This window comes from Xiphophorus couchianus, chromosome 3, assembly GCF_001444195.1.
Source record: "Xiphophorus couchianus chromosome 3, X_couchianus-1.0, whole genome shotgun sequence".
Classification (NCBI taxonomy): Eukaryota; Metazoa; Chordata; class Actinopteri; order Cyprinodontiformes; family Poeciliidae; genus Xiphophorus; species Xiphophorus couchianus.
The window spans coordinates 3,534,195-3,560,835 of NC_040230.1; the positions used below are offsets into that span (position 1 = coordinate 3,534,195).

Consider the following 26,641-nt stretch of genomic DNA (forward strand, 5'->3'; position numbering starts at 1 on the left):
GTTGCTTGCAAGAGGTATCTAAGCCTTCGGGAAAAAATCTGGTGTCTTTGAGTGGTACTAAAAGATATATCTATTATATTAAAGTAAGAAATTGGATTGTACTGCTCCCTAGTGGCCACAATTAATTATTTCAGAAGAAAATTGGGTAGTTCAGTCTAACTGTTTTTTCGTTTAAGAAGCCGCTTTTTTAAAACTATTTAGAAAACTTAAAAAGTAAGAAATACGGTTCGTTATTTAAGCTCACCTCCCGTCATGTTTTAAGGTTTTAGAAAGGGGGGTTGAAGGGGTCCATGCAGGGGGGTCCTGGATCTTTGAACAGTTCCCATCCACATTTCTTCCCTCCTCTCTTTTCTCGTCTTGGCGGAGAACAGCCGCCTCGGCTTCTTCAGCGCTGCTGGAGATCCTAACGCAGACAATAAGGGCTGCTGCACCTGCCTGGAGGTTCCTGACGGAGGACTGCACAGCCGCTTAAAGGACAGCAAAGTTTAGCCGCTAGAAGATGAAGTAAGTCATTTTAATTGTATGCATTTAAGAATAAATAATATCCTTGGTCGTTTTTTTTTTCTCACTTTGTTTAGTTTCTTTTTGTAAATAATGAGCTTCAATTTAACAAAGGCTGAATTGTCTTTGCATTGTCCTGAGAGCAATAGATAATTTATGGAGATAATTTAACTTGAATTGCAAGATGTATTGATATATATGACCCACCGGTGCATGTTTGCATGTGTATATTTAAGCGAAACATAGACTGAAGGTCAGGTACATCTTCACAAATTTATCGTCGAAAGATTTTTTTTTTCAATTGGGTCTTTCAATCCAAATAATGAAAGTAATATATAAAATATTAAAAATATACTGAGAGATATTCTTCTGTTACTTTTGATGATTTTTATTTAAAACTATATTTTAAAACAATAAATTTAGTTAATCAGAAAATTTAAATGCTCTAGAAGCCACAGGAAGGGCTAAAACCTTGACAGGATTGTGAAGCAAGTCAAAACAAGACCTTGATTGCAGCTGGAGTCGGTTTTTGCAGACATATCCAAGGCTTGGGCTGCAACTGACCCATTTCTTGTGCTAGGCCACTCCTGAACCAGAGACCATATTAGCAACATCTTTCCTGGGCTAAGGGGACCGATATACTGGACTACTTCTTGGAGATTCAGATGAAAGTAAATTTTTCATTTCACTTGGAAATCAATGTCCCAAGATGAAGAGTGGACTTTCACAGAATCCAAGCCGCTTGAAGTCCAGGGTGAAGTTTCCATTTAGAGGTCAATGTAGTCTGTTAGTGAGGGTCCAAAGTTCAAAGTCCAGTGCAGTTGTCCATAAGAGTTCTTCATTCTTCCTTCTGCTGACAAGCAGAAGGAAGTTTTTGAACAACAGTTTTTGATTATATTACAATTTATGTTGATGCTGCTACATATTTACTTGTCCAAAGAAATAATCGCCAAAACTGAACTTTGATTATTCAGAATTCTTTGAAATGTTCATATTTGGCAAAAAAATTTACAGACTACAAATTGTTCAGTGGATTTAGTTATTCTTTTTAAAAATATAAATCTCTGCAGTAGTGACATTTAAATTTTAGAAATTTCCCCAGTGTCTTTTTCTTACAATTAGTGGGATAAATATAAGATAAAAATCATTGCAATCATAACTGTCATTACACAGGCATTGTGCAGCAAAATTATTAGGTAATCTGTTTTCATGAAACCAAATAATATTTGAAAATATAACAGTCACAGGACATTTCTTTACTGTAGCTGTTTTGTATTTCAGTGCTATTTTAGCAGCTAGTTCCATTTAACATTAGTTTGTAGTTGTTTTCTGTCTTGCCAAAGTCTTTGCTTTTAGGTAAAGAGATGTTCTCTACCACTCCATCTAATCTGCTGATCTTCAATCCACTGGAATAACGTTTGCAGGAATGAATCATCCTCAAAGCAGCAGCTGGTTGCCAAATCCAGTTTGCTTCACTCTGGGCTCAGAAAAACCACAATATTTTTTCCCACAACACTTTCACACATTTTTATTGCATGTTTACGGTTTTTTATTTATTATGTTTAATAAATAAGCATTTAAGGTTAAAATCTTTAACTTTTGACCATTTTTTTCTGTCATCCCATTAAAATTGTGTTCTGTTTCTGGTTACTGGATGGTTGTGTAACCTGTGGAAGTGCCACATCTTTACTGTCATTTCCATAGAATTTTTACAATATGAGTTCTGCGATGGCTGTTGTTTTCCTCACTGTATTTGAGTCATCAGCCTCCAAAAAGTCACAACTTGGTCGACTTGTTGCACTCAAACTGGGATGATTCTGAAACCAGCAAGATGAGTCTTTCCTCACTGAGCTTTTGTCAGAGTTTTAACGTATTTGTCTTGCTGCACAGCGAGTCAGCAGCTAGCATCTAATAAGAGCTGGTTGCTGCTTGAGGCTGACTGGTGAGCTGTTCCAAATCATTCCTGTGAACTTAACATCTCTCTCAGCACTCAGTCATGCTGTTTGAAGCCTCTTTTCTTTCTCGCCACTACCTCTTTTCACTTTGAGATCTCCCTTGCTTCCAGCCCTCCCCGGCTGCTTCTTGCTTCCTGTCAGATTGTGCTCGTCAGAAGAGGGGGGTGTTCAGGTTGCCCCTGGAGATGGGCTTCCTTTGAGGTGGTGTGATGTCGGGCTGGTGGGCCAGAGTGGAGAGGAGCTGCAGAGGGGCAGAACAGTGAAACGGTGGTGGTCCTTGCCATGAGAAAGCGCAGGAGTGAGGGGGAGGTCAAGTTGGACCAACAGGGCCACAGCAAGTGGTTTTGCACCCATTTTCCAATCTGAATGACAGTGAAGTTGAAAGCAGCATTTGTCGCTTTGGTTGTGTGTCTGAAAGACATCCAGGGTCAGTGAGTTCATTCGCTTTCAGCAATTTAGAGTTCTGGACTATTGTAAATACTCAGAAGTTATAAAGGGTGTCTATTTATAAACACTTTATTGTTGCTTATTTTGCAAAAATAGGACAATTTTGAACAAAAGGCCAACCAATAGTTTCATATCTGCATATTCATTTGACGAAGGCAAGTTATTTTTGGAACAAAGTTCACAATAGTAGGAGCAGCTGGAGGAACTAACTGGAAAGGATAATAAAAAGCTGGTTCATATGAATATTTATTTATCCATAAATCTTATTTTTATTCACAGAAAGATTATTAAATTAATTAAAATAGTGGTGGTCATTTATTGCATTGTTAATTATTTATCATAAAAAATGTATCAAGAATTTTGATTTATCATTGTTATTATAAATTTCAGTTGTTGATGGTAAATAAAAAAACAGGAGAGACAGTATGAACGAAAATGTTTTTATTTTGTTTTTTCCACTGTTCCATGAGCGCATCAATAAATATCATTTGAAGATTTGAAAATTCAATATGCAGTGTGGTTTAGTGCTATAAATCACACTTTTTAAGTAAGAAGAAACCTATTGTAATTGGGAATATTTTTCAAGAACAACATTTCTGTTTGTGATGCAAGGATAGTGTGCCACGCAGTCACAACCATAAAATTACCTAAAAAATAGATAATAAATATTTTTTTATCATAATCTTTATCATCATCAGAATAGTTCAACAAAATATTAGGATAAATATCGCCCACCCCTAGAGACTAAATATAACTTTAGAAAACTGATTACTTGTTGTATTAATATGTATTTGTTAAATTCAGTCAGAGAAATAGATGTGAGAGACTCATGTTACAACCTTTTAGTCAATGTGAAGACTGATGTTGTCAAGGGTGAAGGACGCAAATGCAGAGATGAGGCAGGTGGTTCAAATATTTAACACGTAGACCAGGAGATATGCTGGATGTAACAATATTGCCAACTTTGCACAAAACTATTTGCTAAAGCACCAGCCTTATCATCTAACTTGTTAAAATGGTAAACTGGCAAACCTTTTCACACAGCTGGTGCAGTCCTTTAAAATGTAACACACCCTTCGTTTCCCTTCACCTCTTTGCAGCCTGAAATGACCTTGTTTGACAGACTGAGTAGTCAAACATTGTCTCTTGGCCTTAACCTCGTTTACCTCAAGGTGAAGCCATTGACTATTCAGTCACATTGTGATGCCTGGCTTTGTCTTTGAGATGTTGCCTGGGATTCATCCTTTGCCAGGGGAAAACCAGTTCTATTTGTTTTTCTCTCCCCATTGTCTCTGGCTACATAGCCTCCAAGCTTTATGGAAATGTAGTGATGGTAAGTGGGATCAGTCTGTGACGATCATTGTACCCCAAAGCTTAAAAATACTGATATTCTTTTGGCTTTTTTGTGGTCTTTCAATGTATTTGTCTTTGTTATGCCAATCCAGTAGCTTGTACAGAAAAGCAAATATCTACAAGCAGCAGTATCATATCATCATTCACTTTGCAATCCTGTTAAACTTTTTAACTCTGGTTCCTGTATTCAACTGCTACACTGACATATTAAAATCACATCCTTAGCACATTTACCTTGAAATTGGTCACACACTGTGGATGGATGGATGGATTTTTTAACATTTTGTGAAAAATGAAAAAACGTGCTGTTTCTTTTCCTATTAATATCTTCTATATATGAATATTTAGCAATCAAAAGCTCTTTCCAGGAATTTATTTTCAGCTTCCAGCTCCCATGTGGCCTCTCAGTCTTCAAAGCTTTCTTCTTACAATGTCAAAGTTAAGTTTAGGTATTAGAAAAACTTTGAGTGATTATGCATTAATCCTGTTTTGATTAGATGTCTGCCCTACAAAGAAACCCACAAAACAGTTTTAATTCCCTTCATCACTGCATGTTTAATACTCCTCTCAGCCTGAAGGAAATGTTGCACTGCAGGACTCTGAGGTCTCCAAACACTCACTGATAGGCTTTCTTCTCTGTTTCTAATTTGTTCTTTTAACTGCTTGCATGTATTTATTTATCCTCATACTCCAGGATTCTATTTTATTTTTATCTCTAGCTTGGACATCAAGAGATTTTTTTATAGTGCTCTGAAATAAGATTTGCACTTAAAAATCTAATTATACATGTAGCAGGTATTCTTACAGGTTTTTTAAAGAAATTGAAGTGATCACTTTTATAACTGTGATTATCACTAAAGCTAAGATTCTTCTAGGCCTTAAAAGGAGAACAAGAAAAAGAAAAAGAAAACTTTCTTCATTATTTGTGTGGAGATAATGATATAAACAAAGTACAAAGGCAGCTGAGTTTCTATCTGACCTTCCTGGAAGTTTTTAGGAGATCAGAATTCAACTCACACTCTGCAGCTCCTGAAATCTGACTCACAGCAGCTAGAAAGCTCCAGGGACACACAGGCAGTCCTTTGGCTTGTCTCAGTCCAAAGGTCTGTTTCAGTAAACACGCACGCGTTTTCCCATGGGGCTACTTTAGATATGAGGCATACCCTCGCCCCAGAAACCTAACCATTCCAACTCAATGACTTCTCTGGCCTAAACTAATGAACAACCAAACTAACTTTTTCTTAAACCTGCAGTAAATCTTAAAAAGGCAAGACAGATTTGATCCGTTAGCTTTATTTATGTACAAGCATTCGGGATCACATTTTCCAGCTACTAAAACTAGAAACTGTTATAAAAGTATGTCTACAGTTAAACATAGTATTTATTTTTAAGACTGAATGTTATCACAAGATCTGATGTTAAGGTACTCAAGTTGATCTCTCCTTTTCACCCATCAGTGAGTTTCAGTTTGAGGCAAAGGAGTCCAAGCATTTTGGTGTCCTGTTCTCAAATGATGGGAGAATGGAGACCGACATGCATGGCCGCAGTAAGAGTAGTAGTTCAAGTGCTAAACTTTCAATTTACCGGTGTATCGAGGTTGCACTTGCAACTCTCATTAGTAGGCAGGAGTGAACCAACAAAGTCAAAGGGAATATTGTCAGTAAAATTAGTTGCTTTTCAACCTTATAAGTGAAATTTAAATTAGACTTCTTGTTCAAATATATATTTTTTGGGTGTCTGGTTCAGACTTTGAAGCTGAGAATTATGTGCAGTTTTCTTCTAAAAATCCTCCTATTTCTCTTTTTATTTTGTAGACTGGACATGTCTCCACACCTCCTGCTGTTTACCCTCTACCTCCTTGTTCTACCGTCGTCCCCGACTCCCCACCAAGAGCCAGGTACCCACTTCTTCACTGCTCCGTATCAGCTTAACTTCTTCTATCTACCACCAACATCTGTGATTTTACTAAGCTTAACATTTTGGAATGGGTGGGAGTTTTTGGTTATGTGTACTGTGAAAGTAGTCTTTAAGGTTTGCTGAATAGAAAAAATAAGTTTTAACAGGCCCCAATGTAAAAAGATCTAGTTGTTGGTAGCTGTAAAGTTTTGTAGTAAAAGTAGCACCAGAGATTGTTTTGATAAAGTAAAATCTATTCTAATGAGCAAGTCTGTGGTGGATTGGGTTAGTAAAATCTAGGATTAGTTTTTATACTTTCTCAGTTTCTTCCCTAAATACACTACAGCATTGGTGAACAATGTACTGATCCGGCTTTCTATATATACAGTGGACCAACGATCTTCAGACCACAACTGGCTGCTTTAATAGTTCAAACCAAACAATAAATATACCTCAATGTGCATCAATATGCACAGTGGTAACCAACTTGGCACTTCCACAGAAGCAAACATTCATGGTCTTCCTTATTTTGGCTATTTGGAGTACAGCCAGTCAGCTTCAAAAAAGATATCGCTCCTGGAATGGCTGCTTTGCAAATGTAATGTCAATAGCATGTCAAGTAACATTGCACCCAGGCATTTTAGCTTCATTTTCTTTGTAATATTCAAGATGTGTTCTAGGAAAAAATCTGCAAATAGGCAAATTTTCTGCAAATAATTTGGAGATACATTTCACAGAAAAAAATCAGCAAATACTAAACTTGAAACAGGTGGCGGTCTACTGTATACATTTGTTAGAACATAAACTGAAAACATTTTAAAATATCACTCAAAATGACTTTAATTAATCCCTTTTCACTCAGATGATTTCAAGCTTCTCCAGGTAACCATCCCTACCACTGTGCCTGTGCTTGCCATGCTGGGGGGTTCACTGACTTTGCCCTGCCTGGTGTCGCTCACCCACCCACCGCCGTCCCCTCCCACTAATGGGCGCCACGCTGTGTTGTCTGTGCCCCGAGTCAAATGGAGCGTCCTTAGGCATGGTCAAGAGACGGAGATCTTGGTGGCCCGTGGCGACAGGGTGAGAGTCAACGAGGTCTATAAGGACAGAGCCTCGCTGCTGAACTACGCCTTCTCCCCCGCAGACCTCACCCTGCGGCTGCAGAGCCTGAGGCAGAACGACACTGGCTTCTATCGCTGCGAGGTGCAGCAGGGGCTGGAGGACGCTGATGATGTGGTGCTGGTCAAGGTCAAGGGTGAGAAGCATCAAGAATAAGTATGCATTGTTAGTTTTCAAATGATGAGATACAAATGGATTAGAGAAAAAATGAATAGTAATATCACAGTTTAGGGTAACACTTTATTTGACGGCTTGTGAATAAGACTGTCATAAACATGACATAACACCCGTCATGAATATGAGTAAGTCTTCATGAATATTTATGACTGTTGTCATAAAGTGTCATTTGGTAAATCATGACGCTTTTAATAAAAAGGTGACATTATTCAAAATGTCTTTGTTATGACAACTTGACATTAACCTGGACAAAAATGTCTTTGTTATGATAACTTGATATTTACCAAGAAGTCATGATCTGACATAAATTTGTTATAAAAGTGTTACTGATTAAACTTTAAAATTTATGTAGCTTTATGTTATTAAAGCTAAAGTTTAATCAGTAATACTTTTATAACAAATTTATGTGACAACATGATTTCTTGGTTAATGTTAAGTTGTCATAACGAAGACATTTTGAATAATGTCAACTTTGTATTAAAAGTGTCATTTGTATCATTCAGTGTGATTTACTGAATGATTCATGAAGACTTACTCATGTTCATGACAGGTGTTATGTCATGTTTATGATAGTCTTATTCACAACCAGTCAAATAAAGTGTTACCCAGTTTAGCAGTTTGTTAATACTTAAAGAAAAATCAATGCAATTCTAGTGATTTTCCTGAAAGCAGACTATTTGAGAAACTAATTGTTTTTAATAGTTTCTCTTCTAATAAACAGTGTTTATGTTCACAATCCTTATGATTGTGAACATAAAGGTTCACAATCAGAGAAAGTTTTGCTCATGTCTGCATGATTTGCAGCATAATAGAACAAACGAGGATGTCTGACCTAAAAACCTCTCCCTCTGTGTTTGACAGGTGTGGTGTTTCATTATCGCGATGCATCCAGTCGGTACGCCTTTACCTTTGAGCGCGCCACAGTGGCCTGTGAGGAGATTGGGGCTGAAATTGCCTCCCCAGAGCAGCTCCTCGCAGCCTATCACAGTGGATACGAGCAGTGTGATGCAGGATGGCTGTCAGACCAGTCTGTCAGGTCAGTGTCTGAGATGAAGTGGTCCTTCTGGACTTGCAAATTCTGTGTTTTGAGGGATAAAGCCCTGCAGCTTTTTAATGAGTTTGGAAACCCTCCAAATCTTTCCTGCTGCACTGTATGAGTAGCAAACCTGATCTGACATGTCGATAAGAGCGGCATGGGATGCATCAAGCAGAATCTAGTAGATGGGGGTTAAAGTTCTCCACTTACCCATCCTCCATTTGATGTGCTCTCTGCATTGACACATCAGGAAACAATGATCATCCCAGAGCTGAGAGGCTCTTGTTACATCTCTAACCAAACACTTCTGGGCACTTCACTGTGTTGACAAGCACCCTAACCAGCATTGTCATTACAGATGAAGAGGAAGCTGAGGCTTTAATGATGGGTGACTTTCTGCCAACAGATATCCCATTCAGATGCCAAGAGAGGGATGCTTTGGAGACATGGATGGCATGCCGGGAGTACGGAACTATGGACTGTTGGACCATGATGAGCTCTATGACGTCTACTGCTATGTGGAGAATATTCAAGGTAAAACATTTAAGATGGGGTTCGAGTAAGATGATGTCAGAAATAAATTAAATTTCCTGACCTGATGTAGATTTAGACTATTTAATATCAACACATTTCCATACAAAGCCAATGAAGAGATAAAGCAACCAAGTAATAGTTCCAGGATGCATCTTTTATCCAATGATCTTACAGCTTGTGATGCCCAATGTCTTTGAAGAAGAAAGGTTAAGTTATGATGTGTTCCCCATGTCAAAGGTGAGGTGTTCCATGGCTCCGCCCCCGAGCGCTTCACCTTCTGGGAGGCTAAGGCCTACTGTGTGAGTCACGGTGCGGAGCTGGCCACCACGGCTCAGCTTTATGCAGCCTGGAATGATGGACTGAACCACTGCAGCCCGGGATGGCTGGCGGATGGGAGTGTGCGGTACCCCATTGTCACCCCTAGAGAGCGCTGTGGAGGAGGGGAACCTGGAGTGAAAACCATCTATCAATACAGCAATCAAACAGGCTTCCCTGATATTCTCTCTCAGCACGATGTCTATTGTTTTAAAAGTAAGAGCGATCTATTTTGTTCTTGTGGAGTGGAGCCACCCCAAATTTAGTTTGTTTTGCTTTTTTATTGTTGTGTTTATCCATCCAGGTAATAATGGCCCTTATACTGAATCCCCTCAAGATGCTCTTGCCACTGAGCCAGAGGACATTGGCCAAGACATTGTTTTCCAGGCCACTCAGGACGATGTCAGCCTGAGTGAAGTTGCTCCAGAAGGGAGGGAGGAGATGCAACATCCCCAAACAGCAAATCCAGTAAACCAGCACCCTGAAATTCCTTCACAGACTTCAACTCCCCTGTCTGATCATGAAGAGACATTCTCCACTAGTGAGAACTGGGAGCTGATAAAGAAGGAAAGTTACCCTGATTCTTATCAGCCAGCACCTAAAGAAACCCCAAACAAAGATCACCAAGAGTCTCTTGTATTTCTGACATCTTCTCCAAACTTTGATGCTGGAACCAATGAGAACACTACACCTGTAACTTATATCACAGCATCAGAAACTGTGATGCCCACAGAGGGTCACACCCCAGAGACTGTGAGCTTGGATTGGTTGTCTGTTAATGTCACATCTGAAGGTGATGTGGAGGAAATTCATCATGAGGAGAACGACCTTCCAGTTTCACAAGAGGACTACACAACAGATGTCTCTTCTGGACCTTTCTCTGTAACTGAATCTGCTGCTTCAGTAGGACCAGAGGAAAACGCCACTCATACTGTTGTACAAATTTCAGCTGAAACAACTTCACCCCAAAATGAAGAAGTTGATGTTCCTTCCACCTCCATGTTCCCAGCTCTTGCTGAGAGTTTGACAGAAGAGATTTCCGGAGAGGGGACTAGTGATGCTCAGGAAGAGGAAACAAAGGACTCTGTGACTCCTAATTTTATGGGAATTGACATTTTGTCCACTTCTGTCATGGTCCCCACTTCTGACTCAGGTAAGTAAGCTCTAAAATTTGTGATTTCACTGAAAAAGAACGTTTTGTACCAGTTACAATATTTTGTGAATGTTAAAATCACAAACGTCAAACCTTCAAACTTCACCATGCCAATAGAGTGCACAATTGTAAAGTCGATTGAAAGTGATACACCATTCTCCCATCATTTGGACTAAAAAAAATATATTTCAAATAAATATTTAAAAATTATGGAATATCTTTGTTTTCAGCTATCTTGCTCTGATACTCTTTAATAAAATTCCGTGGAAACAAAAGTCTTCAGAAGCCACCTTATTAGAGACAAGAGTCCAGCTGTGTGCACAAAACAATATCACTAGGTTTGAACATCTCATGGAGATAAATCCATTATCTGGAAATGGAAAAAATTAACCTACCAAGATATGGTTATCTTCTACTTCTCAGGAGGGATAGTCTCTCAAAAAAAGCAACTAGTAGTTGTGGAGCCTGAATAATAAATTCTTCTGACTTTGTGCTTTTGACAGGTTATACCCTCACACCGGAGCACTCTGATGTACCAACAGAATCAGCTCTCCAATTGAACATTCATGATGAGGATATAAACAGCTCTTCAAACACTACAGAAGCTGATGATTTAACAGAGCAGAGTGGACACATCCATCCAGCAGAGTTACCAAACGTAGAAGTTCCCCTAGTCACAGATGAGACATTCCTGGTATCTCCGGACTCTGTAACACAAGTTCCTCTTTCTGTAAAAGTGGAAGTCAGATCCGATGATAGAACATTCTATCCAGAAAGTCCCACTCCTTCTGAGGTTGAACCGTTGGAGGAGAATCAAGACCCGTTAGAAGAAAACCAAGAGGTCTTCCTCAACACTGTCCCAAATCCCACAGAGGATGATTTAAATGAGGCGTGGGATGAATCCTCAGGAGAAAATCCACAGATAAATCCTGAACTCAATGCGACAAACCCGACTCTCTCAGCTGACCACACCATTGATGGCAGTGATGCTCCTCCTCTGACCGAGATAAAAATTACACGGATCCCTGATCTGAGCCTCACACCCAGGTGGGAGCCGGTGCCTTCAACCCCACCAGCACAGGAGTCTCGCTCTGATCGGGAATACAGTGCAGAGCCTCCTGTCAATGACAAATCTAATGAGATCTCTAAAGAGCAAGAATTTCCTAGAACACGGAGCAGAACTCATGGTAAATAATAATGTTATCTCTGGATTTTGCTAATTTGATTTTATAATAGTTGTATAAAATCTGATTTTATAATAGTTGATTTTATAATAGTGGTAGTTCTTTTCTGGCAGATGCATGGACTAGTAATAAATTGGGTCTGTAATTCAAAGAGCCCCTTTACCCCATTTCACTCTGTAATTAGTTCAATCCATCTTCCCACCAAGTCTGAACAGCTTTCGTCAATTTCTAATGTGAAGCATCCCCACAGAACAATACTTCCTCCACCGTGTGTTCAACTCTGTGCTTTGTATGTAGGCCAAAAAGTTTATTTTTGGCATCACATGACCAGAGCACATTTTCCACATCTGCCCTGTCCTCTTTTTGGACCCTTACTGTAATTGACTTTTTACGGCCTTCTTTGAACAACTACTTTCCTCTTGCCTTTCTTCCATTACACCAGATTAATGGAGTGCACATGTCCATTTCAAATGTATTTATATGTGTTTCTATATATACTGCAAAAATTCACACTGATGAATTTTGGTTAGCAGCGCAAGGATCAGAGGGAAGTGCAGGAGAGCCCACCACAGATGAGCCCCCAGTCCACATCTGCACATGGCATCCTGAAGAAGAGGACAGCTCCCCTGCGATGCCCACTGCTGATGTGGATGTGACTATTTCTGCTCCCCATTCAGATCGAGAAGTTTTTAAAGTGAATGAAAGGGAGCGCACAGCCATGGGGGCTGCTCTTCCTGCAGCCAAAGTTCCTGCTGCAACACAAGGAGGTTCGTCAAACTTTTGTGTTTCCTGGATACATTAAAAAGAAAAAAAGTGTTGTGTCTGTAAGATATTTACTACCATTTTTGCATCTTCAGCCTTTAAAGAACAGATTAATTAGCGTTCATATTGAAATAATTTATTGCATGACTTACCCAAAACATGAACAGGGTTGTGTCATCATGTGCTGAAAGAACTGACAAACTAGCCGCCTGCATCATAAAACGATGTAAAAAAGAGAAATGGATAGGATAAATATTGTTATCAGTGACATCTCTAACTGAGAATGCCAAATAAATATACAAAACTAAAATTAAGTTTTCTAATTTGTTTAAAAGCATTTTAATTAAACAATTTTCAAGATCAAAAGCAATCTTTTGTTTATTACTGGAAATGTACCTTATGTATTAAAACCTTGAGGTACATTAATCTTAGAAACAGGATGTAGAAAGTTTTTCAAGACTTTCAACATAAATTTGAAATTTCCAGTACTGTGGCCAGCTAGCAGGGACTAAACATGATCTCACAGCGCCACCTGGTGGTTGCTCTTCAGACTTCAAAGGAACATGACTTCTACTTTTTCAGATTATAAAAAAATGGGATTTCAAAATAGTGTTACAGACATTCGTTCTTCTATAAACCCAAAAGACAAAAAACAAACCTTAGAGTTAAAAAGTATGAATAAACATAATTTTACAGTCAGGCAACAACAGCTACAGCGTTATGAACAGGTTATAGTTACTGCATGGTTTTGCTTTTACTTCTTGCCTCAGTACAGACACCAAAGCTATTTTATATCTTTGATTCTCACTATCTGTCTCCTAAAACTGTGTATTGGAAGGATATGATAATTCTCTGCAGGACCTTTTTTCTTAATTTGAATATATTCCCTCTCAGTTTGTGTTTTTCCACTCAAAATGCAACACTACAGATAGCGGATAAAAATCTTCTGACGTCCAAAAGGCTAGCTTTAGCATCCAATGAGGCCAGATGCCATGTATCATACAACTCTTCATGCCGACTGCGGGACCAGCTGGGAAACCAAGTTGGAAATATAACAACTCCTAAGTGAATTAAATGCTGACTATCTGCAGCACTAATGTTGTAAGGAAGAGATCAATGAATGCACAATTTTTTAATATCATCTTTTTCTTTACTGTGGGTGCAGACTCCTGCCTGGAGAATCCTTGTCTGAATGGGGGAACTTGTGTTGATGGTGATCCACTAAGGTGCATTTGCTTGCCTGGTTATGGAGGAGCGTTGTGTCAAAGAGGTGTAGTAACAAAAAAACAAAACACATTTCCTGTAATGCAAGAAATAGTCTGCAGAATCTTCCCACTAATGTGTTTTGCTGTTTATCCGGACTCAGATGTGGAGGAGTGTGAGCCAGGTTGGGAGAAGTTTCAGGGCTTTTGTTATCGTCACTTCAGCAAACGGCAAAGCTGGGAAGCAGCAGAGCAGCACTGTCGGTTGTGTGGTGGACATCTGCTTTCTGTCATGACTCCCGAGGAGCAACATCACATCAACGGTAAAACCTCGCCGGAGAGATGCAGGGACTTAGCAAAACACTTGGTAATATCTGCAAAGTAGTCAGCTGTAAATAGCAGAGATGTTTCTACTCTCAGTCTGAGCAAATGTTTGGAAAAGTGAGTAAATCTGTTAAGTGTTTCAGTTTCAGTGATTAAAAATCAAGTGTTGAACTTAAAATGTTTGATTCCTTCCTTTAAAATACACTTAGTTGTAAATTAGGGTTGCACAGTTAGTAACTCTACTGCTGGTCAAGAGTTTTTCTACGTGGAGTTTGTCCGATAGCCGTCAGCAGTCCAAAAACATGGCAGACTCTAAATTGCCCTTAATAGTAGGTTGGTTTGTTCATGGTTGTTGCCTTGTGATAGACGTTCCATGGTGTTTCCCACCTTTTGCCCATTGGCCACTGTAGAAAGTCACCCACTTACCCATGAGATCCAGCGTGGATTCTGCCCCTTTTAATCAGTTTGGTCCCAGTCTAGCTAAAAAGTGTGAATTTTGAAAATGGTGTTTTAAAAATCACCATTTTATTTAGGTGTTTAGATTTTAAAATAAAGAAAGACAACATATTTGTAATAAAGTGGATGAATAAATTTTCTTCTAGGATGCTGATATTCATAGAAAATGGTGTAAAAATTACTTATTTTATTTCCTTAATAGTTTATTTTATACACTTAGTGTCTGTATGCTAGGAGTCAATGTTTTTGTTTGGCAACACAATTTTATCCTATATATAACTGATTCTGAAAAAGCACACAGCTTCCAACCTAATGATTAAAAAATATCCCAAAAAAATATACTGATTATTTAAGAGTCATTTTTTTTGTTTGATTTTATTGCAATTGTTCCATCAAAAATCTGAGAAAATCCTCAAACCTGCATTTGTTAGTATATAAGTAATAATTGGTTCAGTAGTAGTTTTGCCAAAGTTATTAAGAGTCACTGTGGAAGGGCCAGAGAGCAATTCACCATACGTGTAAGAAGTGCAGTTGTTGAGGACGACATGGTAAAATAGTTTTTTTTACTTCAACTGAAAAAACTATTTTACACAATCAGAAAAACACTTCGGAGCACCACTCCATTAACCACCTGAAACAGATATCAGCCCAGGGATCTTCCTCCCCAACATTCCTCATTTTCAGACACTTGAAAGATCTCAAGTGCTAAAAATGTGTCCTGACATGACAGAAAAGGGGTTTCATGTCTTTCAACTTATGGAATCTGCGTTTTTCTCAGAACGCTTCCCGGTTGTAAAGTTCTTGTCGATATTTTGTCTGGCGGGAGGCGATGAGATGGTTATCTGACATTCCACTGGCTCCTCTTTCATCCACGGCTCATTTTACCTGTACATCTAAACGCTCTAAAGGAGTCAGTTTAACAAAAGTCAACATTATATCATAAAATGTGTAAGAAATTCAAAAGCAGATTTATACTCTTTATGTTCTGATGATGTTTTGCTGCATATTTTATTAAATGTTGTTCTTAGAATAAATCAAACTTTCCTTCAAATAGTCAAAGAGGATCCAGATTCACAGTTCAGTTTTATGTCTCTAAACTCGACCACAGAAAGGATTTTCAATTTTAGGTTACAGGTTTGAGTAGGTGAAATATAAATGAACTGTTAATTCTTTCTATATACTACTTACATATCTTGACAAGATAAATGATATTTTTTTATTTAGATAAATACAGAGAATATCAGTGGATTGGACTAAATGACAGAACCATTGAGGGAGACTTCCGCTGGTCTGATGGAAACCCTCTGGTGAGTTTTTCCAGGATTTCTCAAACTGTTTTGTCTTTTACCAGAATTTTGACTTTTTACACTGTTTTCATTTGTTCATGTCAATTTAGTTTTAGTTTCCACCATCTTTTCTTCTGAATTGTGCTGAAAAACATCAAAAAGCTTTGATTTGATTGAGCATCTTCCTGCTTTCAGCTCTATGAGAACTGGTACAAAAACCAGCCAGACAGCTACTTCCTGTCTGGGGAGGACTGCGCGGTGATGGCTTGGCACGATGGCGGTCACTGGAGCGATGTGCCATGTAACTACCACCTGTCCTACACCTGCAAGAAGGGTGTCTGTGAGTTTTCTATGTTTAAGAAAGACCTTTCCTTTTTGGATTCTCGTTCTAAGATTCTAACTAAAGCTGGTTCCAACAGCGTCCTGTGGAGAGCCCCCTCGGGTCCACCATGCTCTGGTGTTTGGGAAAAAGCGGTCGCGTTACGAGACCAACAGCAGGATTCGGTACTACTGTGAAGAGGGTTTTATACAGAAGCTCAACCCTGTTATTAGATGTCTGCCTGGAGGCCACTGGGAAGCGCCTCAGATTACCTGCGTGCCAAGTGAGTTCATTAAATGTCCTGCCTTTTATTAGCTATAACTACCAATAAATCACAAGCCTATTTGGCGTCATATACCATACATTATATATTATCTTTACCAAACCTGTTTTCCGCATATCAATGTAGAAAATTATTGTGTGAAATATTGAACATTAAACTCGTCCATGAATATTTGAGCTTTGACCAAATAACAGCATCGCTTAGAAAAATAAATTTATACTGAACACACAGTCATCTCGTTTTTGATTTGATTGATTTGATTTGAGTTTATGCTCTTTCAGCTCATTTTAAATTTCAACTTTTCAATTTCACCACATTTAGATTTTGAAGTATTAAAGTTTCAAACGTTTTAACAATAACTGAAAAAATGCTTCTGTTTTTCCATCTTTAGCTCGTACAGTGGAAGGGGATTCCTCACCTTCCCAACCTGACCAGCATGAGGACGTCATGGTTGCAGCTGCAGAGAAAGCAGCACCGCTTTACCGGGATATAAAGTGGAATTCTTAATGCCATTTTGTCCTATAAAGAAAATAAAAACACAGATTTCCCCTGATCTATGTCTTAAAGACTCTCCTACTGAATTACCACATTATGGTTGTCTGTGTAATAGAAAACAACCCAGCTGAAAGTGTTTTGATCCAAATATCTGTCTTACTGTGCTGCAAAGAATGATGTTTGTTTTTTTTAAAAAAAATGTTATTGCAAAATGACCTACATATGCTAATAAACTAGACAGCTACAGTAAATTTTTTGTCAAAGAATTAGAAATGAAGAAAATTGATGGACATTGCAAACCATGAGAAAATGATACATTTAATAATAATACATAATAATGGATCCAATTAAAATTACAGCAGAATGTTTATTTTTCATGTAGAAATCCTTCTTTTTTTCCCCCAGATATCCATGGGAAAAAAAATCCTATTTGCTTCAGTAAATTATTAATAATCAGAAATGCAGTAAATAAAATTGAATCTGTTGTGTAAACCATTGTGACTCAAACACAACAAATGTATTTGGAATTTACAAATAACAAAAAATAAGTTAATCTTTTCATTCCAATAGAAATTTAATGATCAATATTATTGGTTTACATCATCAGGAATACTGTTGCTGAATGTTGTGTTTTGGATAAATCTGGAAATGCTAAATTAAGACTAAAAGATTTAATTTACTCATTTGCCATCATGATCATGTGCACTTCATTTTTATGCATTTCTTAGAAAAACGTATTTTCTCAAACTTTGATTTGTTTGCTGTCGTGTTTTTTATTTTGCAAATTGTGAACTTACTCCCAGAATCAACAACTCTGACATCCATTAAAAAATGGAGCTGTTTGGTTTGTTCTTTGGAGTTTGAAACTTTTTGTTCAATAAATGCATCCAGCAAATCTCTGCAAAACAGCAAACAAGTGAACTCTCTTTCCTTCTTAAGTGACTTCTGCAGGCACCTAGTTGCCCTCAATTGCATTGAGAGGTATCAAATTATTCAAGGCTGAAAACTAATGCACACCACACTTTTCACATTTTTAATTTGTGAAAATTAATTTAAAACCAGCTGTTTTTCTTCAGCTACACATTTAAGCATTTCTTTATGTTGTGCTAAGAATCCCAATGAAATACTTCATGTTGATTTGCTGCCTGATGCAAATGTTACCATATATTGTAATAACTTTGACTTTCATGTTAGTAAGGTTATTTTAAAATCTAATTTATGGTTAACACATTTATTATCTGCTACATGTTTTTGTTGAAGTATTGTGTTTCAAGTTAAAGCTGAGTAAATCAGTGTACTTTGGTAGAACAGGGCCTTTGAAAACAGTTGAATGTGGTCAAAACTCAGTTTAGCAGTACAATATTACAGAAATGTCCCTTGTTCTGTGTAACCTAACAGTCTGAACTACCAGAATTTATGTAATGCATGGAGTTTCTTAGCAGGCCAAATGCTAAATGACTCACATCTCTTCTAGCATTCTTAGATGTTTATGTTTAGATGTTTATGCTTATGGTTTTTTTCTTGTAGGAATGGAACGCATGTGTTTATTTTCACACTGGAGTTTTGGATAGCTCAACCATGTTTTATTCCAGTGGGAGGTTCTGAAGAACTGATGGATATCAGGCCAGTAGGAGTTATCTCTTTGTCTGGATAACAGACTGTATTCTGACAAATGTTTGCTTTGTGTTTGAATTTGCTAACATGGTTACCTGATCCAGAAATCTGGTCCGCCAGTACCAGATTAAATTCACAATGTCAAACTCATGCTGGTTATCACACCTGAAGGAAACTATGGCTGCTAGAATAAACTCCAGATCTGGCAACACAACTTTTCTTCTGCTGCAGGGAATAATGGGCATAATGACAAAGCTAGATGATTCAATGAATTGTTGATTTTTAAAATGTAATTCAATCTTTGTTTAGATAAAAGTACCAACAGTACACAGAGCAGACAGTAGTGAACCATGTGATTGTTCTTGCGAACTTTGACTCTTCTTGTCTTTTGGTGCTTTTTTTAAATTCTGTTTTCCTTCAGACTTTATAGTGTCTACTTTCAACCTTTTATCTCACTAATATGGAGGATTTTTTTTAGCCATCAGCCTTTGTGTTCTTTATTCACTTGCAGTGATGTAATACCTGTTAAGTTTCTCTAGGGTTGAGGTTCTGACTATAATGGGACAACTTTTCCTCATTTCGAAAAAGCACATATTCTGTATCAGATGCAAGTATTGCTCACATAATTATTTTCTTAATATTAGAGAAATGCTGTAATACAACAATAATAAAGATCATGTTGAATGTTTGTTTAATTAATGAAGGGACAATGAAGTCTACCTAAAAGCAATGAAAAGGCAATAATTTTGCAACATAACTGGAATTTATACTGTTAAGCGCTGTTGATTGATTTTAACTCTATGAAAATGAAAATGATTAAAATTGCTGTGAAGAAATAAACATGTGGTCCCCATTTATCACCAAGCAACAAAGACTTTATTGTTTATTAATATAGAATGAGATAAAATTGTTTTTCTTGAATGGATTAATGGAGAAGTCTTTAGATGTCACAAATCATACATTACTTCAGGGAAACACCGGTCACATTTGAATGCAGAAACAACAGAGGGAAACTGTTTAATCTCATTTGTAACCAACTGGTTTTGGAAGTGAAACTTTTTTTCTCTCTCTAAAGTAATGTGAATTTCCGCTTAACAGATTACTGTAAATGTTCACATAATTAATCTGCAGCATTTAGAAGAGTTCCCAAGACATGTTAGTCAAGTCAGAGGTTAGTTCCTGCTCTTTGCACCTGGATGAATGTGAATTTGACAGTTACATAGTTTGATCCAATTACAGTGAAGAATGTTACCACCAGATGATGCCAGTCAGCCATTTGTGACGTACTGTGAACTTTATCTTGTCTTGACTGAGAACTTTGGTGCACGAAATGACACCCTGATCAAGTTAAACTGTTTTTCGTATTACTTGAAAAAATCATACACAAATGCATGAACCTGCCAAAACTAATGCAAGGGTTCACACCAAGTCAGATAAATATGTTGAATGTTATCCTGAATGTAATCCAATTGTTTTACTTAGAGAATGGTACAAAATCCTGTTAAATATTAGAATAATTCAAACATATTTTTTGTGACCAACACCAAAAAGCTTGGGACCTTAATTAGAAGTAATTCTAAGGCTAACTGATTAACAGTTGTTGTTTGCTGTAAGTTTATCGAGCCTTTAATAAGCTCACAGGAAGGAAGACAGAAACATTACATGGAATCACTGGCTGGTTTCCCCATCAGTCAAGAAGTTGTTATAAGCTGAGTTGATTGTTCATCTGTATTGTTAAATGTTTCATTTCCTACTTTTCTTATTACACCACTGATCTCAACAGCTTCTGTCACCTTTAAAGTTAACTTCATTGTTGCCACCATTTTCAAGCTTGGATGCCAAGTTCTTCTTACACTGATTTTGTCTTTAATAACATGGGTTATCTGTAACAATATGCTCCATAAAGGTGGCTTGTTTTGCTGGGGAATCCAAATGTGCGGATCCCTGCTTCTGGGACGCCTCCACAGCGTTTCCTGGGGCTGACGATGGGAAAGCGTACGCTGCCATCTTTCAGCCAGCCACCATTGCACTGGTCATATTTCTGGAAACGCCAGGCGGCATAAAGCTGGCCGACCAAAGCCAACTCTGATCCCTGACGTTTGCAGGCGTAAACTGCCTGATCATAGGAGAAAGATCCGGTTATGTAGAATACAGAGCCTGTTGGCAAAAAAAACAGACACAAAATCACAGATTAAATTCTGCTCAAAAATAATAAAAAAGTGAATATTAAAACTTTTATTTTGACTTTCATTATTTCATGCTCATTGTTTTCAGCTAGTGACAATTTCCCCTCATTTATTTGCTGCTTGTTAAACCTTCAGCTAAAGATAGGATTGGATAAATTTTTCAGTTAAAAATAATCTAAAAGACTTTGGAATGGTTTGTGTCTTAACAGTACTATAAAAATAAACTGACAACAACACAAAACAAGCCATCATTTAACTGGTTTGCAATAACTTGCAGAATTTGACTTTTTATTTTTGAGCTCAGATTTGAAGTAACAACCAATCTTTCAAAACCCACCATGTTTGTCACATCTGCAAGGAAGAATAGGTTATGTTGGTAATTGTTCAAATGTTAATTTGGACATTAACACTGAATTTGTTTTATTTCACAGTTATTATTAGATCAACTGCTAGATTATCTCCCCTTGAAGATATTAGCGTGGTCAGGGCAAAAGTTTGCTCACCAGGTATTTGGGATGTGAAACAGAAAGCATCAAACCCATCATGGTTCTTATTTTTTGGCCCATAACTGCGAATGCCTGCTGGCAAGTTTCCTCCACAGACGGGTCGAGGATGAACAATTGGATAATGAACTGTTCCATCATGAATCCAACCTGCATTGCACCAGTCCAACCCCTCCGTCCAAGCTGCCAGAAGAAGTGGGTTATTATGACAAAACCAAACAGCACAAATACCTCTTACATGAGGGTAAGAAATGTTTTGGGATAATGGTAATACCTCTGTAAAGCTGGTTGTAGGATGCTAGCATGCCATCTTGCTCAGCACAAGCCAGCTTGGCTTCATGGAAGTTGAATTTGTAGCGCCCACGCTTACTTTGATATGGGAAAACCACACCTAGAAACAAAACCCCTGTATATTTCCTGAGCCCTGATAAAAACACTCCCTCCATGCAGGTTTTAGTGCAATCCAGGTAGAAAGTGCATTTCAAGTTAGGAAATTCGAATCACGTTGCACCAAAGGTAAAATTGTATCGTCATACGCCTGAAAGAAAAACTAACATTATCAACAAATACTGGTAGTGGTGTTTAATTACCTTCAATCCTCAAAGTGACCACAATGTTCTCATCCTCAATGCCATTTATCAGCTCACACTGATACCTGCCATCATCTCCCAGCTCAAGATGGCTGAGCAGCAGGGAGGCGTCCATGGTGTGAGCCCTCAGCAGAGAAGCCCTCCGTCCAACAGGCCCATACGGCTTAAAAGCATTTGCATTTGATATCATTATTATATTCTGTTGCCCTAAATGCTCAGGGTCCAGCTTTGTCCATTTAATTTTGTAATGTTTTGGTTTGATTCGGAGGATGCATGGCAGCGTAACGTTATCTCCCCTTCGGCCAGCCACCTCTACCTGCACAGGAGGCTCGAGGAGATACTGAAGTTTCTTTGGGGATGATGGTTCTGTGGGGAAAATAACACAGTCCTAAATATAGGCAATTAATTAGGTTCAAATACTATTTATTTTGTGTATTTAGCCAATGAAAAACATTTAGGACATAATCTATGATCATTGGTAGACACAAAATTTTGTTAGCTGTATAGCCAAAGATGCAACTTGTCTTCAGATGTTATTCCGTTATTCCTTTTATCATTTAACTGTTAACTCAGTTTTGTACAACTTTTATTGTAACTTCACACAATTCTTATTTTTTTCTATGCACTCCATGTTATAAGGTAAGGCAAAATTTATTTTTGTCTACTGTGCAATTTTGTGACAAGAATTTTAAGAAACCAATCACTAAATGAATTAAACTCTGACTTTAAGTCTTCTTAAAAATGTGTTTTCCCTCAGTTATATTTGTTAAAGTGTTTGTCGTCTAATTTACGACAAACAAACAAACCAAAAGTAACAGTTGATATAAGTGTCTTGCAGGTTCTTGTCTTGCAGGTTCAATTCACATTTCAAATTAAAAAAAAGCCATCATAGTGCACAAGAGAAGACATTTGATAATATATCAAAGCTCAGTTAAACTCAGACATCTACTATTAGTGGAATCACTGATAATGTATCACGTTCTGTTACATCACAGCATTGAATCTGGCATAATTGGACACAATCTGAAGTAAGAGTGTTGATGAAATAAATGAACATCTGTACCTGCTCTGTGGGGGTTATATGAAGCTGAAGACTGGATAAAGTAGCTTAATGTTATTACAAGAATCCCAGCAAAATTCCCTGTTATGGGTGTCATTTCACTCAGCTCCTGCAGTGCACAAGAAAGCCTGTTAAATAGATTGAAATTTAATTACACATCATTTCTATTAAGTGGTTGAAAAACCATTCAATCGATACTGATTAAATTTAGACATTTCTAATTTTTAACACTTAATAATTCTATGAACTCATTTTCTTTAAGTTATAAAGAAAATGATACAAACCTGTATTCTTGATTTGGTGTCCAATTGCCCAGTCAGCCCCCGGTGCTGTCCGACATGACAGTGATGACTGCAACGTGTCCAATTCAAAAACAATTTTGGAATATTCTTAACCTATTCCATTCAGTCCATTCCTTATTTCCGCTCTCTGCTTAGTTCAAATGATGAATGTTCATCTGTCTTTAACTCTCACTTCCGTCCCCCTCTTTCCTTTCTCTGGTCATAAGCTCCTCTCTGTGATTAACAATGTGTAAACAGGACTGTTGTCCTCTCTGCTCCAGATGATAATGACCAAATGAAGGTCTGACATTCACAAGCTTTTTTTTTGTGTCTTCTTGTCTACAAAACATGACAACAAGACACAAAAAAGTGTCTTGTTGTCAAGTGACAAGAGAAAATAGGCTAACTAATGGAAGACAAAACAGGCCCCAAATCTATGACAAACTGTGGGAAAATTGCAGGAAATGATTCAGTAAAACTACTAAAGCTAAAACAGAATTTTTAATTGATTTATCCATGAGGGGAAAGTGGTTGGACTCCCATTTTTTTTTTATTCTTTTGAAACAGCGAATATGCTACACATAACCAGCTTTTTGAGAAATAAGTATTTTAGTATTCAAATGCATAAAAGCAAATCAATGCTAATGTTCTGAGAGTAGCCAGTTTGATAGTATAACAAAACATTGTAAAAGGCAAAGCACTGCCTTTCTTTTCAGTGAGTTAGCTAATTTGACCAGAAATGTTCTATAACTCCCGTTTTCAGTACTTGTCAGACATGAAATCATTGGTGGTCTAATTAACTCCTCGCTCCATCTGACATCTTTTATGACAGATTCATACAGATGTGTGTTGGAACACAGATCCCAATGACCAAAATCACACAGAAGAACATTTTACATCCACAGTGCTGTAACACTATCATATGTGCAATAGATAATTCTTTAGCAGTAGAGAAGAAACTAGGCAGAAAGTGAAGGATAAATTACCAAGGAAAACACCACTACAATGTGCATTTAGCCATGTTTGTTTTTGTCCTCATTAGTCTGAGGCATAGCTGGAGAAGATGCTGTGTCGGATCTGGTTTCCTCTGCCTCTATTCCCTCCAGACACAAAGGCGCCATTGTGAGAATCACCCTTTCAGTGCAGGAACAGCAGGCGGTGAACATGCAAAAAAAAAAAAAAGATGCAATAATAGGATTCCACTGTTTTTGCTGCTCTTGCTTCTCCATTGTGCCTCATTATCAATGGGACTCTTTCTTGTCCTCCGATTAGTATTCAGACAAACACCTCTTGGTGACAGTGGCCAACTGCTCCAAGAAGTACTCTGAGATAAATCCAACCTTTTACTTTTCAATCACAATTTTCTTCAGAGGATTAACCCTAATTATCCTGAATGGCATGACTGGTCTGGAGTTGCAGGATTTAATTAATATTTTTTTTCCATAACCTCAGCAGCTGTAATTAGATTCCATAAAATACAGTAAAGTGTTTGTAACACAACCAGGAGATAAAAAAAAACAAAAAAAACCCTGGTTTAATAAATATGAATTCAAACCCCCATCTTTCTAAACTCTGATGCACTGTACAGTTTTAGTTTTTCATGAAAAAAAAAAAACAGCAAACAGTTTGTTTCTTGATCATTTTCACGCTGTCAAAAATTGTGTTTGACATAAAGGGAAAATATGGTGTAGTACAATACTTGTGTTGTTTCAAACTATTAGACTGCAGAATAATAATAGAGCTCCTGGTTTGATGTTTATTAATACGTTCTCAAGATTTTATTGCTACCTTATTTGTTTAAAACATGTTTTTTTCATGGACAGGCAGCAGAAACATTGCCCTCTACTGTTCACCTTCTGGTGAACAGTAAAGCCAGTGCAACTTTTCTTACATTTTATGCCAATTTTTTAAGTCTCTGATTAACTTATGTCATTTCCAGTTAAAATGTACATGTAAGATTGATTTGACATACATATATTTTTATATAACAAGAAAAAAATGACTGATTTCTGAATTCGTTTTAGTTGAATCCATTACTTGTGCAGTTGGTTTCATTTACGTCAGCTCTCTGCAGGTGCATATGGTTCTCAGTGATGTATTTCAGCCTGCAGGCAAATGCTCCCTCTGACTTTGTGACATTTCATTTCAGTGTGATTGATGACTATGTTGTTTTTCTGAAAGTCACTGTTGATGTAGGTGCTTCATCAAAACGCCTGTGAGACTAGAATCATGCTTCCCTTACTCTCCAATTATGGTTACAAATTCAAAGTTTGCTGGACGTGTCCCCACTTTGTGTGGAATAGATTAAAGGTGCTGTGATACATCGATCCATCCTAACTGTAATCGCTGACTGACTGAACGTCCCATTTTCAAGTAGATGACTGATGCTGATATGAGAGCCGGTTGGCCCGCCTTCAGCCCTGATGCAGTATCAGCCTCTACAGTGGTGTTGTATCAGTGCGTGACTGTGTTGACAAAACCCAGTGACAAGTGGTGGGGTCATAAACTCACCACATGACTTGAAGAAAGAACGTCTTGACAACTCTGAATGACCCGTCCTCCTCTTGTGGAAACATGAAACCCCTAAAATCTTTTTAACGTTCCAACAAATGCTCCTGAGGATTTCACCAAAGGTGTTTTAGGCAGAGACAGATTTATCTTTCATTCAAGCGTATTCTGACAGCTTGTGTAGGGTGACCTTCTTATTCAGCAAGCAAAGAACTTTATAACTCTTTCAAACATAAGTTTCTTTTACTTTTTTATGTAGTTTATCAATGGTCAGATTAAACACCAGTGTAGATATTACAGTAACTGAAATGACATTTAGTTTTGCTAATTTATCTCTTTATTTAGAAAAGTTTTAATAATCAATTGAACCAAAGAAATTGTTTTCAATTGTTATAAATGAAATCTGTGATATAAATACTAAGATTTATATCACTGCCTTGCATTTAATAATCATAAGAGGATGCAGAGTTCCAAGAAAATTGTCCTTCAGCACCATCTTGTTGAAAATAACATTTTTATGTTTTGACATTAGACACAGTTTTCATATGCATAGCATTTTAAATCTCAAGCTGAAAGTTCTTAGTCAAACAATTATTTGAGAATTGTCTTCAGAAGCCAGAATTTCAGGTGGTAAAGCTGGAGATCTTTCCACAACCCCTGACCTCAAAATCCAATATGGCTGTCATCAGTTTAAAACATTTAGATAAATACAGTAATAAATTGTTTAAAAAACATTTAAAGTTAAGACGTTTGTGCCTCAATACAACATCCTTAAGTGAGCCTGTTGCTATATTGTTTGGAAAACAGTAGCCAGGCGTAGCTGCCACTACGTTCACAAGTCATTTGATCAACAGGATGTTACCACTGGGGGAAATTACCAAGAAGACCACAGGAAGTAAAATGAAGTATATGGTTTGTGTTTTTTTTTTTTTTTTTTTTTTTTGGACAATGTGCAGCAGAGCTCTCACAGCATCGGACAGTTCATAAAAAGTTATGTGTCATTTGATGTTATGAATCGATAGCTCTTCTATAAAATCGCTGACCTTAATTTTCCCAAAACAGTGCAATAGATGCTTGTTCAGGTCTGAATAAGTCCTCAGCA

At 37.5% G+C, this 26,641-nt stretch overlaps 2 protein-coding genes across 5 annotated transcripts; one reads left to right on the forward strand and one right to left on the reverse strand.

Moving 5' to 3' along the window:
- Positions 1-203: 203 nt before the first annotated feature.
- On the forward strand, positions 204-18,208 carry bcan (brevican). Of its 3 annotated transcripts, none has more exons than XM_028013207.1 (15): positions 295-504; positions 6,071-6,153; positions 7,015-7,407; positions 8,310-8,484; positions 8,891-9,018; positions 9,256-9,549; positions 9,638-10,486; positions 10,990-11,673; positions 12,201-12,437; positions 13,598-13,702; positions 13,799-13,957; positions 15,639-15,721; positions 15,896-16,040; positions 16,120-16,302; positions 16,694-16,984. In XM_028013207.1, the coding sequence occupies exons 1-15, from the start codon at positions 500-502 to the stop codon at positions 16,807-16,809; spliced, it is 3,639 nt and encodes a 1,212-aa protein (XP_027869008.1). In that variant the 5' UTR covers positions 295-499; the 3' UTR covers positions 16,810-16,984. The 3 variants fall into 3 exon arrangements, with proteins under 3 accessions (XP_027869010.1, XP_027869008.1, XP_027869009.1); XM_028013208.1 differs by having other exon boundaries at positions 298-504; positions 12,204-12,437; XM_028013209.1 differs by lacking the exons at positions 15,639-15,721; positions 15,896-16,040; positions 16,120-16,302; positions 16,694-16,984 and adding an exon at positions 18,196-18,208 and having other exon boundaries at positions 204-504; positions 13,799-13,894.
- A 1,056-nt stretch (positions 18,209-19,264) lies between these two features.
- hapln2 (hyaluronan and proteoglycan link protein 2) lies at positions 19,265-24,146 on the reverse strand. 2 transcript variants are annotated; one of them, XM_028013211.1, is made up of 7 exons: positions 24,018-24,146; positions 23,035-23,370; positions 22,754-22,878; positions 21,691-22,056; positions 21,375-21,491; positions 21,101-21,283; positions 19,265-20,568 (listed from the first exon to the last, which is right to left on the reverse strand). In XM_028013211.1, the coding sequence occupies exons 3-7, from the start codon at positions 22,845-22,847 to the stop codon at positions 20,291-20,293; spliced, it is 1,038 nt and encodes a 345-aa protein (XP_027869012.1). In that variant the 5' UTR covers positions 22,848-22,878; positions 23,035-23,370; positions 24,018-24,146; the 3' UTR covers positions 19,265-20,290. The 2 variants fall into 2 exon arrangements, with proteins under 2 accessions (XP_027869012.1, XP_027869011.1); XM_028013210.1 differs by having other exon boundaries at positions 22,754-22,859; positions 24,018-24,145.
- Between the last annotated feature and the right edge of the window lie 2,495 nt (positions 24,147-26,641).

Excerpts from the sequence above, each read along its gene's own strand:
- bcan (XM_028013207.1), top strand. Across the intron at positions 8,485-8,890 it reads CTGTCAGACCAGTCTGTCAG|ATATCCCATTCAGATGCCAA; the intron begins GTCAGTGTCTGA and ends TTCTGCCAACAG. Across the intron at positions 13,958-15,638 it reads GGAGCAACATCACATCAACG|ATAAATACAGAGAATATCAG; the intron begins GTAAAACCTCGC and ends TTTTTTATTTAG.
- hapln2 (XM_028013211.1), bottom strand. The coding sequence starts at position 22,847 with ATGACACCCATAACAGGGAATTTTGCTGGGATTCTTGTAATAACATTA. Across the intron at positions 21,492-21,690 it reads GGTCACTTTGAGGATTGAAG|GTGTGGTTTTCCCATATCAA; the intron begins GTAATTAAACAC and ends TTTTGTTTCTAG. Across the intron at positions 20,569-21,100 it reads TTTCACATCCCAAATACCTG|GCTCTGTATTCTACATAACC; the intron begins GTGAGCAAACTT and ends TTTTGCCAACAG.